General features: G+C 39.3%; 1 protein-coding gene across 5 annotated transcripts in view; it reads right to left on the bottom strand.

Moving 5' to 3' along the window:
- lin52 (lin-52 DREAM MuvB core complex component) overlaps nt 1–25,050 on the bottom strand; it is a 122,572-nt gene that overhangs the window by 36,105 nt on the left and 61,417 nt on the right. Inside the window, exon 6 of one of the 5 annotated variants that reach the window (XM_069916077.1) lies at nt 7,940–8,013. The exons of 3 other annotated variants lie outside the window; for them this stretch is intronic. In XM_069916077.1, the coding sequence (XP_069772178.1) occupies nt 7,973–8,013 (41 nt within the window). In that variant the 3' untranslated portion in view covers nt 7,940–7,972. Of the gene's footprint in view, nt 1–7,939; nt 8,014–14,359; nt 14,534–25,050 lie in introns of those variants that run through there. One more of the 5 variants, XM_069916078.1, reaches the window with a different exon arrangement.

Genomic DNA, 25,050 nt, shown 5'->3' with positions numbered 1-25,050 from the left:
ATGGGCATGATTGAGAATTAAATTTTCAAGGGTATCAAGTAGAATGAAAAGATAGACAGGATGGTAAAGGTGGTGGGGTGGTGCTCTTAATCAAGGATGAGATCAGGGCAATAGTGAGAGACGATATAAGATCTAAGGAACAGAATGTTGAGTCCATCTGGGTGGAGATTAAGAATAGTAAAGGGAAAAAAAAATCACTGGTGCGAGTTGTCTATCTCCCACCAAATAACAATAGCAAAGTGGCACAAGCAATTAACTGAGAGATAACTGAGGCATCTAAGAATGGAACGGCAGTTGTCACAGGGGACTTTAACTTCCACGTAGATGGGGAAAATTAAGTTGGGCGAAGGAGTCTGGAGGATGACTTCAGAGAATGGATCCATGATAGCTTTCTTGACCAGCATGTTAAGGAACTATGAAGGGAGATTGCTACTTTAGATCCAGTATTGTGCAATGAGATAGGTAAAATTAACGATCTAGTAGTTCTGGACCTTCTTGGAAAAAGTGATCATGGTATGATTGAATTTCTCATACAGATGGAGGGTGTATAAACTACTGTATAATGCTTGAATAGGATTAAATAAGAATTGATCAGCATGGACTGGGAGCACAGGCTAGTTGGCAGAACGGTTAAAGAACAGTGGAAGATTTTCAAAGAGATTTTTCACAGTACTCAACAAAAATACATTCCCATTAAAAAAAATAAGGGCAGTAAGAGAGAGAGGAATCGGCCTTGGTTAACTAAGGAAATAAAGGAAAGTATAAAATTAAAAGCTCATGTGTACAAAGTAGCCAAGAGTAGTGGGAAACTGAAGGATTTGGAAAACCTTAAAAGGCAACAAAGGACAATCAAATGGGAAATAACGAAAGGGAAGGATTATGAAGGTAAATTAGCACAAAAAATAAAAACATAGCAAACATTTTTTATAATCATACAAAACAGAAGAGGTGACTAAAGTCAACATAGGTCCCTTGGAAGATGAGAGAGGAAGATTGATATTGAGTAATGAGGAAATGGCTGAGGTATTGAACAAATATTTTGTGTTAGTCTTCACGGTGGAAGACACCTCCAGCATGCCAAAAAATGGTGCTAGGTCTGTGAAGGGAAGTGAGGGCCTCAATAAAATAATTGTTACAAAAGAGATAATGATGAGCAAACTAATGGGACTGAAAGCGGGCAAATCCCCTGGTCCTGATGGGATGCATCCCAGGGTACTGAGGGAAATGGCAGGAGTTATAGTTGATGTGTTGGTTGTCATTTACCAAAATTCTCTGGATTCTGGGCGGGTCCCGGCAGATTGGAAGACAGCAAGGATGTAGGCAGAAGACAGGTAACTATCGGCCACTTAGTTTAATGACTGTAGTCAGGAAAAGGGCTGAAACTATCATTAAGAATGAAATAGTGAGACATTTAGAATGAAAGGGTTCCATCAGGCAGATGCAGCATGGATTCAGAAAGGGCAGGTCTTGTTTGACAAACTTGCTGGAGTTATTTGAGGACATAATGGGTGCAGTAGATAGAGGGGACAGGTTGATGTTGTATATTTGGATTTCCAGAAGGCGTTAGATAAGGTGCTGCACAAGAGATTTATCAATAAAATACAGATGAATGGAGTCAGGGCAAATATATCGGCCTGGATTGAGGATTGGTTAACTGACAGAAGGCAGATTTGGGATAAATGGGTGTTTTTCTGATTGGTAAGTGTGGTGCTGCAGGATTCAGTGCTGGGCCCACAGCTGTTCAGTATTTACATTGATGTTTTGGAAGAGGGGGCAGAGTGTAATGCAGCCAAGTTTGCAGATGATACTAAATTGAGTGGAAAAGGAAATTGTATAGAGGATGTGGAGAGGCTGAGAAGGATTTAGTTAAGTTAGGTAAATGGGCAAAGGACTGGCAGATGGAGGACAATGTTAGTAGATATGAGATCATCCACTTTGGTTGGAAAAATAGAAGAGCATATTATTATTTCAATGGTGAAAAACTGAAGCAAAAAGTTGGGTTGCAGGTACAACAGGTTATTATGAAGCCAAATAAAATCTTGGCCATCGCTAGAGGGAACTGAATTCAAAAGTAGGGAGGTCATACTGCAACTGTACAAGGTACTGGTGAGGCTGCACCTGCAGTACTGTGTGCAGTTCTGGTCTCCATACTTGAGGAAGGATATACTGGCCTTGAAGGCAGTCCAGAGGAGGTTCACCAGGTTGATCCCAGAGATGAAGGGAGTTGACCTACAAGGAGAAACTAAATCACCTGGGATTACTCTCATACAAATTCAGAAAAATAATAGGAAATCTTATAGAAACATAAAATTATGAAAGGGATAGATAAGATAGAGGCAGAAACATTGTTTTCAATGGTAGGTGAGGCCAGAACTAGGGGATACAGCCTCAAGATTCAGGGGAGTAGATTTAAGATGGAGATAAGGAAAAACTGTTTCTCCCAGAGAGTGAATCTGTGGAATTCTCAACCCAGGGAAATGGTTGAAGCTACTTCATTAAAACATATTTAAGATTCAGTTAGATAAATTTTTACATAAAAAAGGAATTAAGGGATATGGAGAAAAGCCAGGTAGGTGGCGTTGAGTGAATGATCAGATCAGCCATGATCACATTAAAAGACGGAGCAGACTGGATGGGGCCAGATAACCTACTCCTGCTCCTGTTTCTTATGTTCTTATGTTCATATACAATATTGTGAATCTGGTTCCAATTGAGGAATTTTTTAAATTTAAAAATCTTTGTTTGATCTAGTACTATTTCTAATAATTTTTTTTTCAGCCATCATTACCTTTCTTTATATTGAAAATCAAAGGTATTATTTCTTTTGCAAATTTATTGAAGGTAGTTTAATGTCTTTTGAACAGCTGGCAAGTAAATATGATTTACCAAATATTCATTTAAAAAAAAAGATATTTACAGATTAGAAATTTCTTAAATACCATATTACTGGACTTTTCATTTGTATACCACCAGATCTAGTTGATAATATTTTTCAATTGAATCCTTCTCAGAAAGGATTAATTTAAATTATATATGATAGATTATTGAAATTATGTTCAATGCTTCACGATAAGATTAAAAAGGCTTGGGAATTGGAACTTGCAAGTCCCTTATCGGAGGATCTATGAGTCAAGATTCTTAAACTGGTGAATACATCTTCAATATGTGCCCGACATTCATTAATCCAATTCAAAATGGTGCATTGCGTTCACAAGTCCAAAGATAAGATGGCTTGTATCTTTTCTAATATTAACCCTACTTGTGACAGATCCAAATCTGATTTTGCTACATTGACACACAAGTTTTGTCCATCCTTGGAAATCCATTGGAAAGACATTTTTAATATCTATTCAACTGTATTTCAGGTGGATCTATGACCCAATCCAATAACTGCTCTTTTTGGGGTTATTGTACCAGACATAGGGAGTTTTTCTGTACCTACACAACAGGTTGTGGCCTTCTCTACACTAGTGGGTAGAAGAACCATCTTATTCAAATGGAAAGACTCTAGACCTCCAACAATGTTTCAATAATTCTCTCATATTATGTCCTGTTTATGTTCAGAAAAAAATTAGGTATCATGTGTTTGACTCATCGGTGAAATTTGAAGATACTTTGCAACCTTTTATGTCTTATTTTCATTTGATATAAATGTTTTTAATGTGATTAGAGGAACTGGTACTCACTCTTCCAGATCAGATATCATTTTACCTTTGTTTTTTGACTCACAGTATGAATCAAGTAAGTCAAGTCACCTTTATTTATCGCTCATACCATGGTTGCTTGGTAAAGACGAGATAGCATTTCTCCAAGACCATGGAGCGTATTTACACAAATACAAGTTAGAAGTTAAACACAATGAAATATTAAAATATTAAGACATACACAGTACAGGTCCATGGTATACTATCCACATATGTTCTAGGAATTCAGGAGCCTGATGGCTTGGGGTAAAAAAACTGTTGCCCTATCTGGACATAACAACCTGAGGGCCACAGTACCTCCTACAAGATGGCAGAAGGGAGAGCATTTTACATGAGGGGTGTGTGGAGTCTTTCACAACGTTTATTGCCTTTTGCCAGCATCGAGTGTTGTAGATGCCCTTCACAGTAGGAAGAGAGCCCCAATGATCTTTTCCACTGACTTCACTATCCTCTTCAGGGCCTTGCAGACCAAGGTGGTACAGCTTCCAAACCAGGTGGTGATGAAATTCCACAGAATGCTCTCGATACATCCTCTGTAGAATGTAGTGAGGGTAGAGGGTGAGAGATGAACTTTCCTCAGCCTTCGCAGGAAGTAGAGGCGCTGCTGGGCTTTCTTGGCCTTGGAGCTGGTGTTTTGGGACCAGGTGAGATTATCCGCCAAGTGCATTCCAAGGAACTTGATACTCTTGATGATATCAATGGTGGAGCTGGCAATGGTCAGCGGAGCATGGTCCCTCCGGGCCCTCCTGAATTCGACAACCATCTGATATGTATATCTGTAACGATCAGATACAGATTGTTGTCTCTGCACCAGTCCGTTAGCAACTGCACTTCCACTGACTCCTCATTCTTACTAACAAGCCCCACCACGGCAGTGTAATCAATGAACTTGATGACATGGTTAGAGCGGTGTTTATCTGCACAGTTGCAAGTCAGCAGAGTGAATAGCAGTGGACTAAGCACATGGCCCTGCAGGCCCCCCCGTGCTCAGTGTCATGATACTGAAAGTGCTGTTACCGATCCGGACCGCTTGAGGCTTCCACAACAGGAAGTCAAGAATCCAATTGCAGAGGGAGGTGTTTAGACCCAGCAGGCTCAACTTCCTTACTGAGCTATGATTGTGTTGAATGTCCAACTGAAGTCAATAAACAGCTGTTGAATGTACGAGCCCTTATTTTACAGATGAGTGAGGGCGAGATGGAGGGCAGTGGGGATGGCATAATTCATAGAGTGGTTGTATATCTGTATGAGAACTGCAGGGGGACAAGTGACAGAGCCTCTCAAAGCACTTCATGTGAGAGCAACAGGGCGGTAGTCACTGAGGCAGGACACAGACGACTTCTTCGGCATGGGTACAATGGTGGCGGATTCTCAGGGACCATGGCGTTTCTCAGGGAAATGTTAAAGATGTTGGTGAGAACACCTTCTAGTTGAGTCGCACATCCCCTGAGAATTCTGCCGAGAGCATTATCTGGTCCACCAGCTTTTCATGGGTTGACCTTGCCTAACTCTCTGCTCACATCCGCCACTGCAAGACACAGCCCCTGATCATGTGGAGAAGAGGTGGTCTTCTTCGCTGCCATGTGGCTTTTCGCCTCAAAACGCATGTAAAAGTTGTTCAGTATATCTGGGAGGGAGGCATCACACAGGCAGATGTTGTAGTCTTCTGGTTGGTGATATCTTTCTTGTACGCCCTTCTACATGCGTTGCATGTCCTCACTGTCCAGGAAGTGACTGTGAATGTGCTGGGCACGTGCAGACTTTGCTTCCCTGATGGGCTTAGACATCTTGGCTCTTGTAATGGCTAGAGCTACCTTGTCGTCTGCTCTGAAGGCAGCGTCACGGTTCCTGAGCAGCACACGCACCTCCGCAGTCATCCACGCTTCTGGTTAGTGTGAGTAATGGTCTTGGGCACAGTGACGTCATCAGTGCACTTACTAATGTAGCTGGATACCGACCGATGCCATATACTCCTCCAGATTGATGCAGTCACCATCGGTTGAGTGTCAATCAGTGCACTCAAAGCAGTCTTGAAGAGTATGAATGGCCCCTGCTGTCCAGGATTTAACCTACTTCAGAAATGGTTTTGAGTGTTTGACAAGTGGTCTTCAAATTGGGATTAGCCTTACAGATATGTGGTCTGAGTATCCAAGGTGGGGGCAGGGCTCTACCTGATACGCGTCGGAAATGTTCATATGCACATGGTCCAACCTGTTTACCTCCTCACTGCAAAATCCATAAATTTACATATATTTTGGAGCAAAAGCTAAGTTGCTCCAGATAAGTTGCTCAAATTTTTTTTTTTCATTTGTTTTCTTTTTAAAACAAAATAGAGTAGGTTAGGTGGGATTTTTAAATATACATATATATTTTTTGATGTATTTTCTGTCTTCACCCAGAGCAGTGGAGGGGGACCGAGTTTAAAATGTTTGAAGTTTTATCTTTATATACATATGTGATATTGTATTTTCAGTTTTGTTTCCTTTTCTTCGTTGTACTGTATTTATTATAAAAATCAACAAGAAAGATTGAAAAAGAGGCTGTTACCATCAAACATACCTGCCAAACTATTGGGAGGAAATTCAAGTTTATTGTTACATGTGTCAAAAATGCAATGATAAAGGTTATTTTGCAAGTGGACCAATAGACAGCTCATAGATGGTACAAGTAAGAACAGTACAATATGTGAGAGAGATCAGTTGGTATGGAATAAAGGCAGCATAATGTACTCTTTTGGGGTTCACTCAGGAGTCTGATTGGAGGGAAGAAAATATCTTTGAATCTGGTGGGATATGAACTCACATGTGTGAATCTTCTTCCTGACAGGGGGAGGTGGGAGGGAATGAAGAGAGTGCAGCTGGGGTAGGATGAGTCATTTAAGATGTTGAGTGCTTTTCCAAGAAGGAGTTGTATATGGAGTCGATGGAGCATGATGAACTGAGCCATGGTCTTGTGATCTTGGGTGGAACAGTTCCTGTATCAAGCCATTTCCTCACAAACCTACACATTCTAGATAGCCTGAGAGGAATATCCACCACTTACAGAGAAATGGATTGGAGGGTCAATCCACAGGACTATTAGAGTGGCAGAGAAGATCACTGGAGTACCCTCCCCCCCCCCCCCATAGACATGATCTACTGCAGAGGGCGAGCAAAATCTTTGAGGACCCTTTCCTGCTCACAGCATCTTTCAGCTGCTCATGTCGGGAAAGAAATGCAGGAGTACTAGAGCCCAGAGTGTCAGAGCCAGCATTACCAGGCTGAGAAACAGCTTCTTCCCACAGGCAGTGAGAATGCTGAACCACCAAAGGAACTACTCATGCTAAATTTTACATTTGGACACCACATGGTAACAGCCCCTTTTGCCCATGAGCTCATGCTGCCCGAGTACACCGGTATGTTTTTGAAGGGTGGGTAAAAACTGGAGCTCCTGGGGAAAACCCATTCAGACGCAGGGAGATCATACAAACTTATAGACAGCGCAGAATTCGAAACACAGCCCTGATCGCTGGCGCTGTAACAGCATTGCGTTAACCGTTATGCTAACCACCTGACACTCTCACATTCACGAAACATTATTTATATCTATGAATACTTGTCCTGTGTATGTATTGTTTGTCTGTATATGTGCTATGTCTGGTTGTGTGTATGCATGTTTTGCACCAAGGACTGGAGAAAGCTGTTTCGACAGGTTGTGCTTGGGCAGTCAGATGATAATAGACTTGATTTGACTGTTCATTGCAAACACGAAGTTTAATCTTTACAGTGAGGATATCCTTCACTGCACTGGACATATTGTGCACAGTCCAATGTGGAACATGAAATCTGGTAACAATAGAGCTTGCAACCCAGAGCATTGATGAAGTTTCCCAGCAAAGTGCTCTTTGCTTAAATATCTTAAAGTCAAGAATTAGATTATTCTATAAAAATCCTTCAGTGATTTCAAGCACCTCTAATAATTTAATTTGCAGGAAGGCCAAGACAACATTTTGCCTTGGCCCAATTAAACAGATAATGATTATCTAAACAGATAATGATCATCTTCAACAAGAAAAACCCCAACCACCTGATCATCAGTGAGATACCAGTGATGTTAGTCCTCTAGTATCAACACATGGTAGGTCACCTGTGACAAACAGCTTAATGTCACAGTAAAGTGTAGCTATTCAACAATGAGAAGATTATCTATTCAATTTGTGCCTTTGTCAAACTTCCATTATTTACAAGAATAATTTTTCTCTGGTTTCCTGCTTGGTGCCCCCATCACCTCTATGGACGCTGACACTCTGTGGCAGTAGTTTCTGCTGTATCTGCAATTATAGAGTAGCAAATCAACACATTATATTTTGACAGCATTCTTCAGCCATGAGCTGCAATCTTCCTTTGTAATCTTGAACTACAACATCATTTCACTTAATCAGCTTGGGTTTTTTTTCTTCATGATCAATAACATCCAACAAAAAAAAAACAATTTGCCAAATAATATACAAAAAAATGTAAAAAATAGAAGCAGAATTGTATTAGTGTTTAACCAACCCATGCAATGCCTGGAATGATGAGGTTTCATTTCATAACACTGACTTATCTCACTTTCATATGAGAATTAATCAAATATGACTTTTATGAGGGAAAATGTTAATTTAACCAATTAGAGATAGTAAAATTAGTGATTTTATTGTGGCTTTAATCTTTCTCAAGTTTGGGCTTTAATTTTTCCATGAATGACCAATTGAAACAAGGGGTTATTGACAGGTAGCTTTTAAGTCCCCAGCACGAAGAGGAAAAGGTCAGCTTGTTTTCCAGTCAGCTGTCAAATGTTAGTCAATAACCAAACTCCTGCCACAGGCACCTGTCAGCAAACATGGAATCTACAATGTTATATCTGTCAATAACTGACAGCATCAATTTCATTGGTGTGGAGTTTCCTCAGTGTACAGAACAGTTACAGTTGGCCTAAAAAAATGCAGGCACAAGGCAGGCTGACACTTTCATGACAAACATATTAAACAAATAATAGGCATGAAGGGGAAAAATGTAAAATAAAATCATTCTGGGAGAGATTTTTCAATTACTTTGCAAAGCATGAGAATTCCGTTACTGCAAGAAGCATGGCCATGAGCAGCTAGCCTTACTCCAAGAGTTTGCCTCATGGCTTACAAGTCATGTATTTTATACCTTCAGACTCCTAGGTTTCTAGAACATTTGGAACAATTACTCTTTCTAAGTACATATTCCCTAGAATTCTCTTGGGATTCATTAAACAGGGTCATGCCCCTTCCCCAATGGTTAATAGTCTTTTACTACCTTACCTAATAAGGAGGCTCCAGCTGATAACAAGAACAAGTCAGATTTTAAAACTTATATTCTCATGGAGTCTTTGGATAAAATGAATAAAGAACAGTGAAATTTGAGCCACTACTAAACCCACAGAAAATGTTGCATTCTTAGTGCATGACATGGAAGAGTTACTGAACGAGTCATTGGAAGCTTCATGGCTGTCATTTTGAACCACGTTACAATAAAGTATTTTTCTAGTCTACTGGCAAAAGCACAAGGGGTATTTGAATTTTCAGAAAGCCTCAATTGACCTGGTAATTTCGTCTGCTGCTCCAGGGACCCAGGTATAAAACCATGTGCTGTCTGTGTGAAGCTGGCATGTTCCATCCATGACCATGTAGTACCACTTCTGATCATGCAAACTTCCTCTCGCAGCCAAAAGATTTGTTGGTCAGTTTTTTTGAGGACTGTAAATTTCCCCTTGGTATAATAGATAGCAAAAGAATCAAAGTGGGAGTTGATGGGGATGTAAGGATGAACAAAGCCTAAAAGATGAAAAGATCAGCAGCGCTTATAAGACCATTGTTAGCAAGTTAGTTGAGGCCTAGAACAGTGGTTCTCAACCTTTCTCTTTCCACTCACCTGAAGTAATCCCTTACTAATTCAGAACATCTATGGCATCGTATGCCATAGGTGCTCTGTGGTTAGTAAAGGATTACTTAAGGTTGTATGTTAAGTAGAAAGAAAAAGGTTGAGAACCACTAGCCATCAATGAGATTGGCAGCAACTTCAGGAGCAGGCAGCCGTGAGGCATAAAAAGGAACACCAGTTGAAACAAGACCGGCCATCATGGGAGCGGCCAATTTGAGAGGGGCTGTGTCATGGGAAGTGCTGCTGTTGAGATTAAAGCTTGAGCTCCAGAGAGCAAAAGGCTTTAGTAAGTAGGGTGGGTAACAAGTTTTTTTTATTCCTTCATCTCTTTCTTAGCAGATAAGTTTGGAATAAAAGGATATGGATATAGATACGTTTAACCTCATCCTGGTAACGAATGAAGCTGATGACAGCTAGGTCCATGTGGGAATGGGAAAAGGAATTAAAATAGCTGGCAACTGGGAGTTCCAGCTGCCCCCCGTGAATAAAGTGTTGGAGCTCAACAAAGCAGTTGCCCACTATGCATTTAGGCTCACAGTGTAGAGGAGGCCACTTTGCAGTAGACTAGGTTGGATGAGGTGGATGTTAAACTCTGGCTCAACTGAAAGGTCTGTTGATGGCCCTGGATGGAGCCAAGGGAGAGACGCAGAGATAAGTGTTACATCTACTGAGGTTTCAGTGGGAGATGTCAAAAGGAGTGAAGGAGGGAAATGCAAGTCAGGGAGTCATGAAGAGAGCTTCACCAAGTGGAGAAGAGCTTTGAGGGAGGGACCTGGTTGAGACATTCCACAAAGAAACATAAACTTTCCCAGTCAGCAAAGATTAACTGGGAACATCCATTTTCAGCCAAGCCTGTATCTGCACCATAGAATTCTTTCAAAGGAGAAACAATAAGAATTTATTCCTGTATGGTGAAAGCCAAAAGGGGACAAGAACAGGGAAAAATGGAAGTCAAGGCATATCAAACAGGGGGGAAAAAAAGTACATTCATATATAGGGAACTAAAGGCGGGGAAAACCATCAAGGATATAAAATGTAAAGGAAGATGCTTAAAAAAGAAATTGGGAAGGCAAAGAGGTGTCATGAAATATCACTGAAAGACAGGAATGACTTAAATCCATACATGTTTTATAAATACATAAAGGAGAAAAGAATAACCAGTGATAGACAATAAGGGTGATGTGTATATGGAGCAAGAAAGCAGAGGAGAGGACTAAAATGAATATTTTTTGCGGGTATTCAGCAAGGAAGGATGATAAATTTAAGACCTTCTCTACATGAGAGACTGGCACAGATTGCTGAGTATAATCGTTCTGTTCGCACAAGTGACAGAGACCTTCCAGTAGCCAAATATTTCAGTTCTGTGTCACACTCCCATACTCACGTGTCCATCCATGGCCTTGTGCACTATTCCACCAAGACCACCCGTAAATTGGAGGAACACCTGATTTTCTGTTTGGGCACTCTGCAACCAGACGGCATTAACATCGACTTTTCCAGTTTCTGCTAACCTGCTCTCCTCTTCCCCCTCCCTTTCCTATTTCCAGCTCTCCTCCCTCCTTCCCTGTCACTTCACCTAGCCATCCTTCCTCCCCTTGCTTGCTGCTATGCCCTCCCTCCCTTCCTTCTCCACCTATTTCCTCCTGCTTTTGTGACCACACCTTCCCCCCCCCCCCCAACGTACTCTTTTATTCGGATACTTGCCAACATTTTTCCATACCTTGATGGAAAAACTCAAGCCCATAGCGTCGATTATGTATTTTTACTTTTGTTATATAAAGAACACTGTTTGAAATGTTGCATTTCTACAGCAATGTGTTTTCAACTTCAACCAAGGTGTCTACAGATTTTCATGTTTTTCTAAATTCAAGAGCAAGTCTCCATAAATAACAAGGATGTACTTGACGATTTGTTTGAAGTTCAGATATGGCATCACATACAACACTGAGATTCATTTTTCTGCAGGCCAGGCAGAATTTCTACTTATCGGTAGTACAAAAAAACTGTACTCAGGAAAAGATACAGATACAAAATATGTATACAGTCTGGAATCCAATTGGGGAAAAAAAGTGCAAAGCCACAACAAATATGGGACAAATTGGAATTGAGTTAGTTTACAAGAAGGCAGCATAAACTTAATGGGCTGAATCGACTCTATATGTGTCGAGAAGAATTTGTCATTCTTACCATATATGTGACAACCATTTATTCCAATACAAACTTCTGATGGATTAGAAGTCAGAGCAATGAATACATGCATGGTTAGAATGTGGCTTCTGTTTGTAATTTATTATTTTGGCAAACTCTTTCATGTTTGATTTTTTTTTGCTTATCACATCAAAATCAAAGCCATTGATTTTGAGTTTCTACATGGCCATATTTTTACTTACATCTGTTCTGCAAAGATCTTGTGTTCTTTGTTCCTGCCAGTTACTCTATCCCAAAAAGAATCTCCCTAGCTGCTAGGGCTTCTCACCATGTCATTCCTCTGGAACCCTTTACCTCTTGCTATGCCTGCAAATGGCTCTCATCACTGGTACAGTTATCCTTCTTAATTCCTCTACCACTACTCATTCTACTAATTCCAATGCAAGGTGTTCTGTGAACTTTGTTATGGATGCCACAATAAATGCAGGCTATTATGTTCTAGTCTCTCTCAACAGAAGAATATATTGAATTGAAAAGTAATAACTACCTGCTGCACATAATGAAGGACACACGAAAATTGTCAAACAGCACTAATCATCAAAATGTTCATGGTGTATTGTACAGTGCGGTGCGGCAACACCATTGATTACCATAGGTGGGGACAAACTTGAATAAAAAAAGCTTGAACAACAATAATTCAGAAATTTCCGAGGAAGACTTTCTGATTGGTGCTGCAACTTTAACAGAAACCTCAGACAAAGGAACGAATTAGGTTTTTAACCGGCTTTCCAATGCCAAGGTTTGTGATATAGAACTGAAGCAAGAAAATGTCAGTTAACTTTATCTGGAACTATCAAACATTTATCTCCTTGAGGTATTTCAAGAAATGTTGGGAAAAGATCCAAAACCAATTAAGATGGCTGTTGCTCCCAATCTCTAAAATGGAGCCACAGCATTAATGTATTGAGATTTTGTGTATCATCACCAGTAATATAAATCAAACTCCAATCTCCCAACTTACCCAGATGGATGGAAGCTCCAACAACATCACCTCCTGGGACAAAATGTTTGGCATCCCATCAATTACCAAAAATCCTTATTCCTTTCATCGCTGGTGTACCAAGGCTACAGTGAGCTTGATTTTGGATTTATTGTCAAAGTACATACATGATTATCACATACAACCCTAAGATTCTTCTTCCTGTGGGTGAGGCAGAATTACCATTAATTGGTAGTGCAAAAATATGTGTACAGATGTAAACAAACTGACTGTGCAATAAAGAGAAGGGGGAAAAGTGCAAAAGAGTCCCGGATTGGGTTTGTTGTTAAGAAGTCTGATGGTGGAGGGGTGATGCTGTTCCTGAGCCTGGTGGTGCGAGCTTATGACACTTGTACATCTTTCCTGATGGTAGCAACAAGAACAGAGTGTAAAGATTTGCCAGAGTTTCTGATGTCATACCCAATCTCCACAAGCTCCTGAAGAAGTAGAGGCGCTGACGTGCTTTCTTCACGATGCCAGTGGGGTCCAGGAAAGATCCTCGAGATAATGACTCCCAAGAACTTAAATTTGTTCACCCTCTCCACCTCTGATCCCCCAATGATCACTGGATCATACACATCTGGTTTTCCCTTCCTAAAGTCAACAATCAGTTACTGAGTTTTGGTGACAGTGAGGGAGGTTGTTGTTGGTGCACCAATCAGCCAAGTTTTCAATCTCCCTCCTGTATGCCGACTCATCACTCTTTTTTATATAAAATGAGCTAGGTGCATTGCAATAAATTGGCACGGCTTTTTTTGGAAGCACCTCCCAAACGTCTCACATAAAAGGGAAGGGGGGGGGGGGGTGTGAAGCATGGCAACAGCTTTCAGATTACAGAAAATAATGGTCACAAAGCGCAACTCTTTCCGCCAATGGGCACATTGCACTGGTGAATAAAAATAGTCAAACCAAAATTAGAGTAAATACAGAGTGTGATAGTACAGATCTATCACCATTGTATATAGTGTATATAGTTATAGTATCTAGACTGTGCTTACAGCGATTGGCTGAGAGCTTAGCCACGCCTACTGTCTGGGCCTTAAAGGGTTGTGTCCCTAGCCAGGTCGGATCATTCCGGACTGGTCGGCCACCTGTGAAGAGCTCCTGTCTTTTGCTAATAAAAGCCTTGGTTTGGATCAACAAGTCTTTGATTCTTTCGACGAGCTCTACACAGAGTGACTCCTTGAAGTCTTATTTCCATTCCGAGCTTTACAGATTTAGCATTAAGATTTTTAATGCATTATAGAATGGTAGATGAAGACTCCACAATAGCCTTCAAGGGTAAATGGAATAAATGCATAAGGAAAATGAAGATCAATGACAGAGTAGAAAACAGGGAAGATTAAATGACAAAATGTATGATGGTACAAAGCAAAAAGAATGGCAAAGAAATATGCAAAGAAATGAAAGATGGATCTGGAGAAGGTATAAACAGAGACAGAAAAATCATTATCTGAAATTCATGAATTCAATACTGAACCTAAAAAATACCTAGAATCAAAACAGAAGATGCAGGAAATACTCAGGAATATTTGTGGAGAAAGATTTAATGTTTCAGTTCAAAGAATGACATTGACAACAAGTTTCAATACAGAGTTAGGACTTCTATAATTGCCCTTGATTAAGCGAAGTTGGTGCAGCTGATTATTATTCAGCATCTTCGACTTGATGCAGGAAATAAAAATGTTGGCGTCACAGAGCAGGATAGGTAGCATCTATGGAAAGAGAAACAGATGTTTTGGGTCCAAGACTATTTCTTTCCATTTTATTTCAGATTTTCAGCTTCTGCAGTCTTCCTTTATGCAGCTTGACACTGCTACCCCCAGTCAAATAACTGATTTTAAAAAAGCATCACTTTGAGCCAGAGGGATTACAACGTACAGAAAGGAGAGATTGTCAATCTTATTTCCTCCACAGTGGAAATGTCAAATTGTAGATGACATAGTTTTAAGGGGAAAGGAGGAAACTCTTGAATAACTTGAACATGCAACCAGCAGTGATGGAAGCAGATAGAAAAACAGCGTTTAAGTGGCACTGACACATGAACAGGCAATAAATGGAGGGACATAGATCATGTGCAAGCTGATAGAATTAGTTAAAATTGGTATCATGGTTGGTACAAAAAATGTGGCTGAAGAGCCTATTTCCACAGAATCTTAATTACGCTTGAAGCCAGCACTCAAAAGAAAGGGAATGAAAAAAGAACTTCAATTAAATGAAATAATAAAATAGTTCAACCATTAATTAGAAATGTACTGATTACATGCACCAAAGGTCACGATTAAAACTGGAATATTAAACAATATTACTTATCAGCACTTCCTCAAATTTTTTTAAAAATTAGACTCTGTTGTATTTTGCTTTAAGATAACCAAGAGCAATGTAAAATTGTTTTTGTTAGAAAGGAAAACAGGATTAATTCCACTGTAACCCAAATTGATTTTATCAATTTGAATCCAGAGATTAGGTTGCAGCCTTGAACTAACAGTTGGGTATTTGTTTTTAATAATACGCGTGACCTCATTTTGCTCATGAGGTTTTTTTTTATTCCATGTTTGAGTTGTGTCCAGTAATTTTGTTCACAAGTGAAAATTACTGATCTTGATAAAATATACACAAAGAAAAATTAAACATTTTCTGGCATCAATGAAAGGGAATTGACCACTTCACCCACGTTGAGTAACAGGACTGTTTGCCAATGCACAGTATTACAAAAAAAAACAATCTGTACAATGCAAAGTCTACATGTTTAGTGTAAAGGTATTTGAAGAACGAAAGGTGAATGCCAAAAGTGAAGTACCAAACAAATTTTAAAAATTTAAATCTCCACATGGCAACCACCACTTCTCTGGAAGTTAAATCTATACCACAAGGCAGAGAATAATGCAGAGACCTACAGTATACTAACAATCCAAAGGACTGAGTTCATTATTGCAGTTGTTGAAATTTAAATTCAATTGGATAACCTGGGATGAACAACAAAAATAAAGATGACCACAAAATATCATGTGGTAAATGCTCTTTCCTTTTCTTCATGGGGCAAAATCTGCCATTCTGGTTTGGTCCAACCTATAATGCAACTCAAAGCTCATAGTAACGTGCTTGGCTATCAAGTAGCTCCTGCAATGACCTAGCAAGCTACTCTCTCAAGGAGCAATTAGTGCCCCGTCAACAATGCCCAGATCACCTCAAAAAATTAGAAATTATAAGGCAGTGACATTTAGATCAAGATCTAGACCTTCATCAAGATAACAGAACTTTAACAAGTGTAAATGATTGTTTGGAATTAGCTGAGGACCTGACTTGGGAAAATTAACAATTGCTAAGTATTTACGGAACTGCTTAATGAATTGGTGGATTTAACATAAGAGGTACTATTGTAACTGTGTGCTGTGCCTGTTAGAGGATAGTGTACATGATGGGGTCTATATTAAAACAATACAAGTGCAGGGTAAAGTGCATACAATTTTTTGTAATAAATGGCATTCTCTAAACTGGTTACCACATTGCAATATATCACGTGGTCTGAAATGGGCTTCTGCTAATTTTTACAGCTCTGGCATTTTGATCTGCTGAGAAACTACTTTGCTCAGCAATATTCTCAAATAAACCCACTGTCGAGATGAAGTGGTGTGCACGTGTGGGCAAGATATAGAGAAAGAGAAAACCTTATAAAATTTCATGCATGTTTTAAACATGAAAATAATTACATTGAAAAGGACAGAACTCTGTAATTGCCTCCATCGGAGAGGTTGTTAAACAGTTACGATCTTCATAAAAAAACTTTCTCATCATGCAACAAATGGGTAATTTTTAGGATTGTTTTTACTGTGGGAAAATATCTGAAATTAATTTCCCTTCGTAGACTGTTGAAAATTATACTCACAGTACTGAAAAACAACATGTCCTATGTCAGGGTTGGGATCACTGACAGCACCATGCAATTCCCAAGTTTAAATGCACATGTGGGCATTTCACAGGTTACTGTTTGCTTCACAATGCAATGACGGCAAACACTGGTAGTTATGTCATTTATGCCACAGCAAAATACTGCCCAATCCATTTTACAACATTATTTTTATCCCTCTGTCAAAACCCTCAACCAATTATGCCAGTTCAGATAAAAAATGATCGTTTTGCTGGCTAACCACTTATTTAAAAGGAGGATTTGAAATAGCCAAAAGCCTTTGGAGATTAACAAACTAGTTTATAGTGCTGTGTTTCAATTCAGCTGGAAATTCACAAACAAGTATCTAATTTAAAAAGCACAATTTAATTGCAAAACTTGAAAGCAGCAGGCCCCAATGTAGATGCAATATGAACACCAACAAAAAATTATGCAGAAATTATCCTCCAAAGTAGTCATGGAAGAAAATCTTCTTTGTGGATAGAAAAGTAAGGCAAGGGGAGGGGGGCGGGGGGGAGAGGGGAAGGAGGGGGCGAAGATGGATGACGACTGGTTGATGTAAAGTTTTCATTAAGATTTTTTTCACAAAAACTAATGCTTTTTGCATCAATTCCTGGTATGTTACATCATCTGGTATCTATTGTAATTGCACCCGCTTTATAACATAAAATCAATAGTTTATTGTCCAATATTTTAATTCTCCTTGATTTTTGTTATATATTCTGCCTTCTCAAAGTAACATTTGCACCCTAAAACTGCAAATGTACCTGTGTTTTCCAGCATCTAATTTGGCATTACTTCAAAATTAAACATCTGGAGGCAAGCTTTTTTCTAAAAAAAAACAAAGAAATTGGGACTATGAACATGTTAAAAAAATAAGGTATTTAATTATTCAGTTGAGAGGAGTTCAATTGACTAATAGCAATCCATAAAGCATTATGAATATCACCTTGGGGTGTCCATCACTAGGTTAAACATGATGCTAATTGGAAATGGGCTGATTAATAACTCTCTGTCCTGTCTATTCAAATAACACTTAACAAAATAATCAGTGGTGGCTGGCCATCTATTTCCCTAAAAGGAATTAAGCCATCAGAATTAACTGATAGGAAACAAATGAAGATGACCTGTAATTACTAAGCTGGTGGAGTAATTATCATATTACAGGAAATTATTCTTGATGAAAATCTTATAAAACTGTGCATCTCTCTGTGAGCTTGGTCCTTCTCAATTTCAAGCAGTTCATTTATAACTCAGGTACCCGCAGAGACTCAAAGTATTTGCTACCTGTGGTATGATAAATAAAAATGCAACTTATTCTACAAACCTTTCTCAATTTTTTTAGATTAGGGGTGTACGAGAGGGTTCAGTTGGTTAAAACAACCAAGTACATATAAAGAGTGAGTAATGCTAATTTTTTCCCCTTACCATGATCTTTTTGCAGCACAGTATTGATTTTATGGGTGTATTGGATTTTTTTTAAAAGAAAAACAACTTACACTTAATAGCATTATCTACGTGAGAAACATCTAAATGAGCTTCATAGGATTTCAGAGCACTGAAGAGGAAGTGGGTGGGAAGCTGAGTTTTCAGGGGAAATCAAAGGCAAGGCCATTTAAAAGTATCCATGGTAGAGGTGCGCCGCTGAATGCTTGTTCATTGACACGAGATGGGAAGGACAGGGAACACAGGATATCAAAGATGAAGAGGGGAAAATAAGGGATGGAAAAGGTCACATATTCTTCATCTAATTTACTGGTTTTTAGTCAGACTCTTTTTACAAGAAATTGAATATCATGTGAAGGGCCGCTTTCAAATGATACTAAATATAAAATGTAATTTTGTGTTTAAAAAATGGTCACCTATCATTTAAAAAAAAAAGCATGCAAAAGTTTAGTGGAGGAACTTGTGTACTGGATTCTGCCAGCTCTCCTTAATTGCTCACTAACCATACTAATACCAAGTAGCCTTTCAGTGAGCCTTGAATTATAACATGGGCGGAGTTGACCCTTAAGGTCTCAGGAAAAGAAAATGAGAGCTGCATGCAATTATACTTCTGAATGATCACTTTATTTTTCAATGAGGTAGAAAAAAATGACTTGTGGTGCTTAACTTGCAAATGCAAAATGGCTTGATACAAATGGGTTATTTGTGAATGTGCTTTTCTTTCCTCTCCAACTGCCAGAAGATGGATACGAAATTGTAATCAATTTTTGCCTCGGCCTTGAGTGGGAATCATATTGTTTTGCAATCTGTATTTTGCAATGTGTGATATCTGTTGACTTTTAGTTGTGTTTATTTTTTTTTATATAATCATGTTCCATTAGAAGGCATGAAATGACACAGATTAGCCCCTTCAGCGGGGTTTCTTCCACACATCAGTCATCATTGGCAAGGTCAGCATTTATTGCTCATCCCTAATGAGAGGATGTGAACCATCTTCTTGAACCTCTGCAAAATGGAGAAGGTGGAGAATTCCAGAATTTACACCCAGTGGTGATGAAAGAACGGCATGGTTTCCAAATAGTGATGGTGTGTGACTAGAGAGGAACCTGCAGGAGGTGGTGCTCTTGTTTGCCAACTGTCCTTGTCTGGAGTGACAGAGATTGCAAATTATGAGGATGTTATTGAACGACTCTGAATTACTATCGTGCATTTGTGGATGGTGCAACCATGATGATGAGTGCCAGATGAGGTGTTGGTCATTGATTAAAATGTGGGGTACCTTGGATGAAATGATGATTGAAGTGTAATGTATCTATTGGACTTTTAATATATATTTGTATGTAGGCAGCCAGAAGCCAGTTGTTCCTCTCTCTGCAAGCAACACAAGACAACTTCAAATTTTGTGCTCTCTCTCTCTCCAAGATCTTTTGACTTCAGTTTACCAAACAAACTGAATTTTGTTTATGATCTTTGCATTGGTTGAGATTGAAGTTTTGTGAGTCTTGTGTGTTTTGTGTCTAAGTTTTTCTGTGGGCTGGTTGGAAATGTAGCTTAGACTTTGATTACGTATGTTATTTTTAAGGCTGGGGAATGTATTAGTTTTACACTGTTATAGAGATTTGCATAGTAACCAGTGGGCATTTTTATAAAGGAGGGGGGGGGGGAATTTTTTAATTAAAGTTTGAAGGTGAATTTTTTGTTAATGAAGCTATTGTTCCACTTTTCCCCTGTGTGATATGCCTTCTTTGTGGTTGCTGGTTTGATCTTGTAACATAATTTGGGAGCATCGTCCGGGATCAAACCAATTTGGAAGCTTCAGGGGCAATTGACTTGTGCTTAGTTATCAGTCATCTGAGTTTGACTCAACCTCCAGCTTGAAATTAAAAATAAACGGTGAGTGTATAAATGACCAGCAGAAAAACCCGCAACTATGAATATTGATCAGTTCATCGCTAACCCTTCAGTGGTTAATTTAAAAATGGCTAAAAAGTCAGAACTGATGGCAAGTTAAAACTTCTTACAGTAAGAACTGGGATGAAAAAAAAAGAAAATTGCCCGAAAGATTGTTAAGCACTATGTAGGAAAGGGGGTATTTGAAGAAGCTGCATTAGAACAGTTTCCAAAGGAGAAAATTTCACAGGAAGTTGGCTTTGAGAAAACTAAAGTTAGAGGTAAAAAGAGAGGCAGAAAGGAAAGCCGAACGGGAAGCAGTAAGGCAGGCAGAAATGGAGGAGAGAGAAAGAACAGAAGCATGAGCTACAACTAGCTAAATTAAAGCGGACCCAAACGCAAGGAGAGGGAGAAGCCCAAAACCCTCGTGCTGGTCCGGAGGAGAGGTTTCTGATCAGTAGAGAAGTGAGGTTAGTTCCTCCATTAGAGGAAACTGAAATAGACCAGTATTTTCAGCATTTTGAGAAGGTAGCTGTAAATTTTAAATGGCCACCAGACCAGTGGTCACTCCTGCTACAAAATGTTCTTAAAGGGAAAGCCCAATAGGTGTATTCGTGTCTCTTGGTACAACAAGCAGCTGATTACAAATTTGTACAGCAGGCTATACTCTGAACTTATGAACTAGTCCCAGAGACTTAAAAGTTCAGGAGTTTAAAAAAAGCAGCAACCCAATCTTACCTGGATTTTGCTTATAGGAAGGTTGTGTGTTTTGATCGGTGGTGTGCCGCAATGAAAGTAGAAAATAACTTTGATTTATTGAGGGAAATCATTCTAATTGAGGAGATTAAAAATTGTGTTCCTGACGATATTCAAGTGTACTTGGCAGAGAAAAATATAAAAACTTGGTAAGAATTTGCTAAATTCGCAGAGGAATATGCTTTAATCCACAAGCCTAAGTGGGAAAACCTTTCAAAGGAATACTGCTGATAATCCAAGTAGAGTAGAAAGAAAATCTAGAAGTGAGGTTAAAGGAAGAGAGGAAGAGAAATGGGTGAAGGAAAAATTTTCGAGTGCTATTTGCCACTATTGTAAGAAGCCAGGGCACATAATAGCAAATTGTCCTGTACTGAAAAGGAAGAGCGAGAAAGGGGTGGTACCAATTGTCTTTGTTCAGAGTGAGAAAGTTAGGGATATTTTTAAACCATTCATTTCGGTTAAAGAAGGATCCAATCAAGTACCAGTTAAAATCCTGCGGGATACTGGAGCAGCCCAATCGCTTGCATTAAGCAAAGTTTTGAATTTTGGTGAGGAGACCGATACTGGAGATGTGAATTTAATTAAAGACATTGGTAGCGAAGCAGAGCCTAAGGCTTTGCATAGAATAGTGATGAAATCAGACTTGGTTAACGGCCCGGTTACAATAGGGATAAGATCAAGTCTGCCGGTGGATGGAGTTTCTCTTTTGTTAGGGAATGATTTAGCAGAGGGTAAAGTCATACCTGTGGTGAAACTCACAAGTAAGCCATTGGTTTGAGTCCGAAAAGGATTTGGAAATCTACCCTGCGTATGCCATTACTAGAGCCATGTCTGGAAAAAAGGTAGAGGTTGAGAAAGTCTGTGATGATCCTGTAGTGGAGGATCCTTAGGTTTGTACTAAGGATCCAGCTTTGCTGTTGTCAAGAGAAGAATTAATAGCTAGACAAAAGCATAATCCTAATCTTGCTGGGATAAGAGATAAAATTCTGCCTAACCAGGAAATTGAAACTGTGCCAGTAGGTTACTTTGTTCAAGATAGAATATTGATGAGAAAGTGGAGACCACATGTGATATCTGCCAGTGAAAACTGGGCGGTAGTAAGGCAAGTTGTAATTCCCAAAACTTACAGGAATGAAATATTAAAGTTGGCTCATAGTACACCTTTAGGAGGTCATCTTGGAGTGAAGAAGACAGTAGAAAAGATAAGGAAACAGTTTTATTGGCCAAAATTAAGAAAGGATGCTGTGAACTTTTGTAGAACCTGTCACACTTGTCAACTGGTGGGCAAGCCTAATCAAGGACCACCAGTGGCATCTTTACAACTCATCCTTGGTTTTGGGGAGCCCTTCTCAAATGATAGTGGATTGTGTTGGCCCATTGCCAAAAACCAAAGCAGGAAATGAATATTTGTTAACACTCATGTGCACAGCTTCAAGATTTCCAGAGGCTATTCCCCTGAGAAACATTAAAGCAAAGACAATTGTGAAGGCTATGCTAAAATTTTTCACTGGCCTACCAAGGGAGATTCAATTGGACCAAGGGAGTAATTTTATGTCTGGAATATTTCAACAGGTGGTGTATGAATTGGGAGCCCATCAAATTGTGTCGTCTGCCTATCAGCCTGAAAGTCAAGGGACCTTGGAAAGGTTCCATTTAGCTGTGAAAAATATGATGAGGGCTTATTGCTTGGAAAATAATAAGGATTGGGATGAAGGAATCCATTTGTTATTGTTTGCTGTTAGGGAGGCAACTCAGGAGTGTCTTGGCTTTAGTCCATTTGAGCTGGTGTTTGGTCATGAAGTCAGGGGTCCATAACTATTTTTGAAGGAACAGTGGATACATAATGATATACAATCAAATCTGTTGGATTATGTTTTCAAATTTAAAAACAGATTACATCAGGCTTGCGAGATGGCAAGGAAAAATTTAAAAACTGCTCAAGGTAAAATGAAAATTCGGTATGATCAAAAGCAAAAATTAGGGACATTAAACCTGGTGACAAAGTATTGGTTTTGTTTCCAATGCAGTCAAACCCTTTGAGAGCTCAGTTTTCAGGACCATATAAGGTGAAATCAAAAATTAACCAGGTCACCCATGTCATTGAGATGCCTGATCGTCGAAGAGAGCCACAGGTCTGTCACGTAAACATGCTTAAACCTTACTTTGAGAAAATGACCGAGGAGGAGACTAGGATTCCAACCAAGGTGCTAGTTATAGAGGAAAGTAAGGAGGAGATAAGTTTCGTGGAAGGTCATGGACCACAGAAATTGATAAGCCTCAGGCTGGAAAATTCTATAGTTTTGCAAAACTTAGAAACCAAGTTAATGCATTTGACTAAATCAGAAAGGGAAGAAATGAAGCTATTACTTATGAAATGTAAGGATGTATTCCCAGATGTTCCAAGAAGAACTACTGTGGCTTGTCAAGATATGGAGGTCAGTGATGTTAAGCCTATTAAGCAGCATCCTTACCGAGTTAATCAGGAAAAGAGCAGATTGTTGGATCAAGAGGTGGACTATATGCTCAAAAACGACAAATCAAGTTCAAATTGGAGTTCACCCTGGTGTTCTGGTGCCTAAACCAGATGGCTCAATTAGGTTTTGTACAGAATATCAAAAGGTAAAAATGGTGACAAAGACTAATGTGTTCCCTATTCCCAGAATAGATGATTGTATAGCTAAGGTGGGGAAGGCTAAGTTTCTTACAAAGATTGATCTCTTAAAAGGATACTGGTGTGTTCCTTTGACAGAAAAAGGCAGGGAGATTTCTGCATTTGTTACACCTTCAGGATTGTATGAGTATAATGTTATGCTTTTCGGGATGAAAAATGCACCTGGTACATTTCAGAGAATGATTAATGCAGTAATTCAGTGGTTAGAGCACACAGGAGCCTATAATCGATGATTTAGTAATTAGTACAGATACATGGGAAGAACACATGCTTGAATTTGAGCAGTTATTTCAGAGACTGGTGGAAGCACACCTCACAGTGAATTTACACAAGAGTGAATTTGGACATGCCACTGTAATTTATCTGGGTTATTTGGTAGGACAGGGACAGGTGGCACCGGTTCGAGCGAAAGTATTGGCTATCACTGTGTTCCCTATCCCCGGTAATAAGAAAGCTCTTTGGAGATTTCTAGGTATGATTGGCTACTATTGTAGATTTTGTAAAAACTTTGCAGAAATTACACTCCCATTAACAAAACTACTTGGAAAGAAAGAAAAAATTATCTGGTCAGATGCATGCCAGGAAGCGTTTCTGAAGTTAAAGGCCATTTTATGCCATCAGCCTGTACTTGTGTCCCCTAACTTTGAAAAGTCATTCTCTTTAGCCGTGGACACCAGTGACGAAGCGGTTGGTGCTGTACTGTTGCAGAAGAAAGATGGTGATGGAGTCGAACATGCTATTTTGTACTTCTCTAAAAAGTTTAATGACCATCAAGGAAATTACTCAACCATTGAGAAGGAGTTATTGGTGCTTGTTTTAGCGTTGCAACATTTTGATGTGTAATTTGTACTGCTCAAAAACTGTTAATAATATATACTGATCATAATCCATTAGTTTTTCTGTCTAAAATGAAAAATAAGAACAGATGGTTATTGAATTGGAGCTTACAATTACAAGAGTATGATTTAATTATTACACACATAAAGGGGACAGAAAATGTAATAGCAGATTGTCAAGATGTTAATCTGGGTAGATATGAATCTAATCACATTGTAAAACAAAAATGAAGTGTTTATTTTATATTATTTATGTAATACTTCCATTAATTGTTAAAAATTTGTTCTTGTCGACCAATTGTTTTTAGCAGGGGAGGTGTTACAGAGTTCTATGTTGTGTATTGGCCTATGTGTTGTGTGGTTTTATGTTAAAAAGTGACAGTTTGCCTTAGAGAGCCAAGGGGAAGGTGGACTGCTGAGAGAGTGGGAGACAGACTGAGCATGTGCAGAAAATGGAAAAGAAATTCTGGACTTGGACGATAAACCACCACTGGGTGGTGCAGTGGAGTGGAAGAAGGCCCAGAGCATGAGTCATGGTCTGGAGGACAGTTTAGAACGTTGGAATTTCAAAAAGGATGAACATTCCGAAGGCAGCCAGAAGGATCTGGACCAAGCCAGTTGTTCCTCTCTCTGCAACAACACAAGACAACTTCGAATTTTGTGCTCTCTCTCTCTCTCTCTCTCTCTCTCTCTCTCTCTTTCACTCTCACTCACAAAGATCTTTTG

The sequence above is a fragment of the Narcine bancroftii genome, chromosome 2, assembly GCF_036971445.1.
Source record: "Narcine bancroftii isolate sNarBan1 chromosome 2, sNarBan1.hap1, whole genome shotgun sequence".
NCBI classification, from domain to species: Eukaryota; Metazoa; Chordata; class Chondrichthyes; order Torpediniformes; family Narcinidae; genus Narcine; species Narcine bancroftii.
This window is presented reverse-complemented; position numbering and strand designations above follow the sequence as displayed.